This window comes from Enoplosus armatus, chromosome 16 (assembly GCF_043641665.1).
Source record: "Enoplosus armatus isolate fEnoArm2 chromosome 16, fEnoArm2.hap1, whole genome shotgun sequence".
NCBI lineage: Eukaryota > Metazoa > Chordata > Actinopteri > Centrarchiformes > Enoplosidae > Enoplosus > Enoplosus armatus.
The window spans coordinates 11732645-11737678 of NC_092195.1; the positions used below are offsets into that span (position 1 = coordinate 11732645).

The 5034-nt window shown below is 43.2% G+C and overlaps 1 protein-coding gene across 1 annotated transcript; it reads left to right on the forward strand.

The window, feature by feature from the left end:
- Positions 1 to 2546: 2546 nt before the first annotated feature.
- On the forward strand, positions 2547 to 4811 carry fam8a1a (family with sequence similarity 8 member A1a). Its single transcript, XM_070922327.1, has 5 exons — positions 2547 to 2964; positions 3322 to 3442; positions 3674 to 3797; positions 4337 to 4476; positions 4667 to 4811. Exons 1-5 carry the CDS (start codon positions 2547 to 2549, stop codon positions 4809 to 4811), a joined length of 948 nt encoding a protein of 315 aa, XP_070778428.1.
- The last annotated feature ends 223 nt before the right edge of the window (positions 4812 to 5034 follow it).

Sequence of the window (5034 nt, forward strand, 5' to 3'; positions counted from 1 at the left end):
CCTACTATTGCTTTTATCATTGCAATAATACCAAATGATTGTATTTTACTACATTACAACAATGGTCAACTCATCCTTCTTTAAAGGGTAACAACAGAGATGTTGGTTGAACAATAAGGTTTCTTTATTTAAGACTGTAAGTCCAATGGTCCAAACAATGGTGAAACTATCACTGCAGACGGAGCACAAGATAATATTTAGTGTTACTGCTGACATATTAAAGCCGACACATTCATCTGCCACTTTAACTAGTTTAAACAGTGACAATGCATCATATTTTATGAGCTCATCATACGTTTCACATACAAACGTATTATACAAAGTTCCTGCAGCCATCAGATGTGATGGAGTACATGTTTGGTGGAAATAAAATGAAGTAAAAAAGCAAAAGTAATGAATTTCACCAAATAAAAATACTGACTGTTCAAAACTATGCTGTAGTACTTGAGTCAATGTACTCTTACTTTCCACATCTACGTGATACATTGCCGACCCGCCACTAATACAGTAACCAGCTCCATTATTCACTCAACTCTCTCCCATACACACTCTCTCTCACAGACACAAACACACACACACACACACACACACACACACACACCTCCACAGCATTAATCCCACCAGGTTGTTGGGTTCTATGGGGGTCAGCGTTTGCCGGACGCAGCTTTTATTTGGGCCCGATTACTTTTGGGCACAGTCATCGTATGGCCTCTGTCGACAGGGATAACGCTCATTGGGGTCGGATTGGCGTCCGCCTCACTGGCTCCATTCACTGGGCCAGGCACAATCATTTAGAACTGGCAGACCTAACACCTAACCCACAGAGCCGGGCCAGCCCAGTCAGCAAATACACCCCCCCCCCCCACCCTCCCCTCACCCCTTTAGTAATCAGAGAGGAGGGGGAGTAAAATGAGAGAAAGGGTGAGACAAAGAAAGAGATAGAGAGAAGTAAGAGCAGAGGTGGAATGGAGCAGAGAGAGTGGGAGACATGAGTGAGCAACCCCTGCATATTTGGGTCATAAGGAAAGAGGGACATACAGAAAAAGAGAGAGACAATGTGTGTGTGTGTGTTTGTGTGTGTGTGTGTGTGCGTGTGTGTGTGCGTGAGAGAGAGAGAGAGAGAGAGAGAGAGAGAGAGAGAGAGCAAAACATAGCTTTTTCATCAGGTCTTTTGAATCAAAACCGTTTCTGCAGCAGCTTTTACAGTTTTTGACCCCGATGGTCTCGATGGAAGACTGCTCATTTGTCTCTGAACTCAGGTGTTTGGGATCCCTAAATGTGGCTACAGGCTGAAACTCTCACCCCCCACCCCTGGGATGTACATCTAAATGGTCAAAAACTGCATGTGCATAAAAACTACATTATGTACCTGACCTATGGCAAACTAGACACAATAGAAAATGCAAGTAGAATATTATTTCACATTTGCAGGCCATGAAGTTATACCATTGTATAACATAGTATAGGTTAAAATATAAAAACATATATATTGTTTATAGAAATAACAGAGATTTCTTTGATGGCTGTAATGGATGTGTTAATATTTTGTATCAGCTGGCCTCTGCTGCTCTCTTGTGGTGCAACTGAAAGGTTGTGCTCTTTGAGTTAGGAATAAGAGGAAGAACATTTATCTTTATGCTGCAGTATATTTATATTTCCCTGTAAAAAAGGAAGTTACTTAGTTCCTAGTTACACTGACAGGTAAGTGTGATTGACCTTATCAGCTAAACAGGTTGAATTCCCTTCAGTTTGATGCATACTTAACAAATACAGTCCTCTTATCAAAATTCCTGTTGGTGAAATGTGGTGATAATTATTTAGCCATGGCTCTCCTTCACATGATACTGTCCCCATGTAGAACCTGCTGATCTTGTTCAATCTCTGACAGCTGGTATATTTGTGTATTTATGTCATGTGATATAACTGAAACATTTCAGGGTGATACATAGCATTAAATTATATCTGACAAGAGACATGCAGGTTACTGTGAAATGAGTAGACAGTATATATTTTGGACTAACCTCAAGAGGGCAATATAAGCTCTAAAAATTCTCACATTTCTTTAAAATAAAACTAAAAAGCGAAATATATATCTATATAGCCAGTATATAATTTTAAATAGTGCAATAAATTGTCTTTGTTAACTACTACAAGCTACTATGAGAAAGTGAAGTATGTGCCTGATGATGGAGCTGTTACTGCTCCTTTAAATGGCTCATACCATTAGTGACAGCAGGGGGACTGCTATTAGCCATTTCCACAACATGATGGTAATTCATGGATATCTGCTGCACATATAAGGTTGGCCTTGTAATTCTAAACTATAAATTATTGTTTTATTTAAATAACCGAAACATTGTACAATGACGCCAATCTGGAAAGTAACGCCTAACGTTGACTAGTCCCGGAACTCCCTGTATTTACAAACACACTTAGCTAGCGCTGTGCTAACAACCTGCTGAGAGCTAATGAGCGGAGCAAAGGAAATACTGACATTTAAAAAGATTTTCATGTCAAAGTAGGCAAGACTGGCATGTGGGTCAGACATGTTTGCGACTATGACGAGTGACAGCCGCCGTGGCGGCCCTGAAAGTGACGCAAAGCCGCCTCAGACCACTGCAACAACGGAATACTGCGCAAAGTTGCAGCAGTGGATGTGGCAGTATTATTGGGGGTATGCCAACTGTCAGAGCTGGGCGGCTCTGTCAGGCTTCCCTCCTTCGTGCAGTTTCCCTCCGCCGGGGACAAGCGCCCAGACACCGGGTACACCTGCCTCGACCTCCGGCAGCGGGCTGCAGGCTTTTGACACGGGAAACTGGTACAGCTACCCTTATCCCCTCAGTTTCCCTGCATCCTCCCCTCATCCGGGTGGTGCTCAGACCGAGCAGAGCTCACCCGCGACCCCGACCCCAGCTACTGATGCACGGCCAGCCCAGCAGCAGAATGGGAATCCACCTCAGGCAGGTATGGCTCAGTCAGACAGTGAGCTGCTGTAGTAGTCAGTGGCCTACATCTTCCAAAATGCTGTTCAGCCTCCAGTAGTGTGTGGGCTTTATTTTGTATAAGCTAGGTCATGAGTCTGATGGGAAGCAGGCTTAAAATGGCCCCGTGGAAACAAGCTTATATGCTTATATGAGTCATTCCAAGGTGTCTCTGAGTGCTCTGTTAACCTCTGGTAAGTTTCAGCAGACCTGCAGCAGCTAGTCAGAGACTCAAGGTCGTGCATTTGTGTGAATAAATTAGACAGGCTAATGCAGAAATGTGTGAAATTGAAAAACAAAGCATTCTCAGTACACTTGTCTTTTTATCCGTTTCATATAGGACGGGAGTACACCATCCCCTCTCCTCTCCAGAGGTTCCTAGCTGAGACAGTGGACTTCTTTATCCTGTTTTGTGTGAAGGCCACCATCGTGCTGTGGATCATGCATCTGAGTGGTATGAAGTGAGTGAAACTATTAAACACTGTTGAGGGGAAACAGATCTTTTTGATCTAAAAGAATAAACAAATGAAGATGTGGAAAACAGAGCCTGAACTGGGCATTAACAAACTCAAATGAACCATCTCAGTCCATCAGTAAACACTGTGCAGCTGTGTGCACTGCTTTAATGCCAAGCTGTTTCAACATTCTCCAGATCCGTCCTCACACTGGCATATTGTCTCTCCTCTTTAAAGGGACATTGCCAAATTTATTACCCACTTCATTGTGGAGGAGATAGATGAGAACACGTCCATGGAAGACCTACAGAAGATGATGGCTGTGGCTCTGGTCTACAGGGTGCTAGTGTGCGTCTATGAGGTGAGGTGGTTAGAAATCTTAGTAATTTTTTTTTATTGTTAATTTGTATTTGTAATTAAAAGATACTAAAATATATAACATTCCCCATTTTGTTCATTCCCATTCGGTATGAGCTGCCTCTTTGCCACAATGAGAACAGTCAGAGTTCTTGTACAACACAACATTTCCCACAGAGGACAGTGATGCAACGTTGCGTTCATAGTTGCCTGAGATTAAGTCATGTATCGCGTCTCTTGTTGGACTTGTGCAGCAGTGGCTTGTTTTCCCAGGTGGGAAGCCGCACTGGGACATTCAGGCATCTCTGCTCTGACTAATGCCATCTGGCATGTTTCCTTCCTTCTAACCTTGTTTGTGTAAAACTAAAAATTCATTTCTTGCTTTTGTACTCCTGCATGTGACAGCGTGGTAGTGGTTGTACGGTGCATTTTATTAGCAAGGTCAGGAGTCCACAGGGTTATCAATAATGTGCATCTCATTAGGCACAAAGATATTGCATTCAGTGATAACCTGTGTCAATTTTGTTCTTCTTGACCAATCAGACAATCTGTATTTGGGGTGCTGGTGGTGCCACACCAGGGAAGTTTCTGCTTGGCCTGCGGGTGGTGACGTGTGACACCTCCACTCTGGTCCGACCCAACCGAGTCCTTGTAGTCCCAGCATCTAATGTTTCCCTCTCTGCGTGAGTGATCATATACTGGATAAGTTACTTTTTGATTGGGAAGACTTTGTTGGTCTAGATTTGTCATTAAAATGTGTCTAAATCACAAACTGATGGCTCTAGTAGTGTCTAGTACCTGTGGAGCATCAGTGTGGGAATTCTCAGTCTAACCTCTTGTTTTGTTTTGTCTCTTTTTCTTTGACTTTCACAGCTCTACAGTGCGGGCACTTAATAAGAACTTCTCCATTGCTTTCCTCTTCCCTGTCTTCATCACTCTCCTCTTCTTCCAGCACAACAGGACTGTGTATGACATTGTGGCAGGGACCATTGTTGTCCAGCGCCGGGGGGGCAGATAGCCTCTCCTCCAGCAGCAGACTCTTGTATACTTGGCAGGGTAATGACAAAGCGCTACAGGCCCATGTGTGCTGAGTGTCTTCAAATCCGTCACAAATGAACCAACATTGAAAAGAGCAATTTCTTCACTGGATCAAACAAGGACTTAAACTGCACTTTAAAATTGGATGCATGGAGGTTTAGGCCTGGTACTTTGGAATCAAAAGAATCCAGCTTTACATCTTT

Bases quoted from the DNA above. Each gene is read 5' to 3' on its own strand.
- fam8a1a (XM_070922327.1), top strand. From the start codon at position 2,547: ATGTTTGCGACTATGACGAGTGACAGCCGCCGTGGCGGCCCTGAAAGT. The intron at 2,965-3,321 runs GTATGGCTCAGT...CGTTTCATATAG, and splicing joins TGGGAATCCACCTCAGGCAG to GACGGGAGTACACCATCCCC. The intron at 3,798-4,336 runs GTGAGGTGGTTA...TTGACCAATCAG, and splicing joins TGCTAGTGTGCGTCTATGAG to ACAATCTGTATTTGGGGTGC.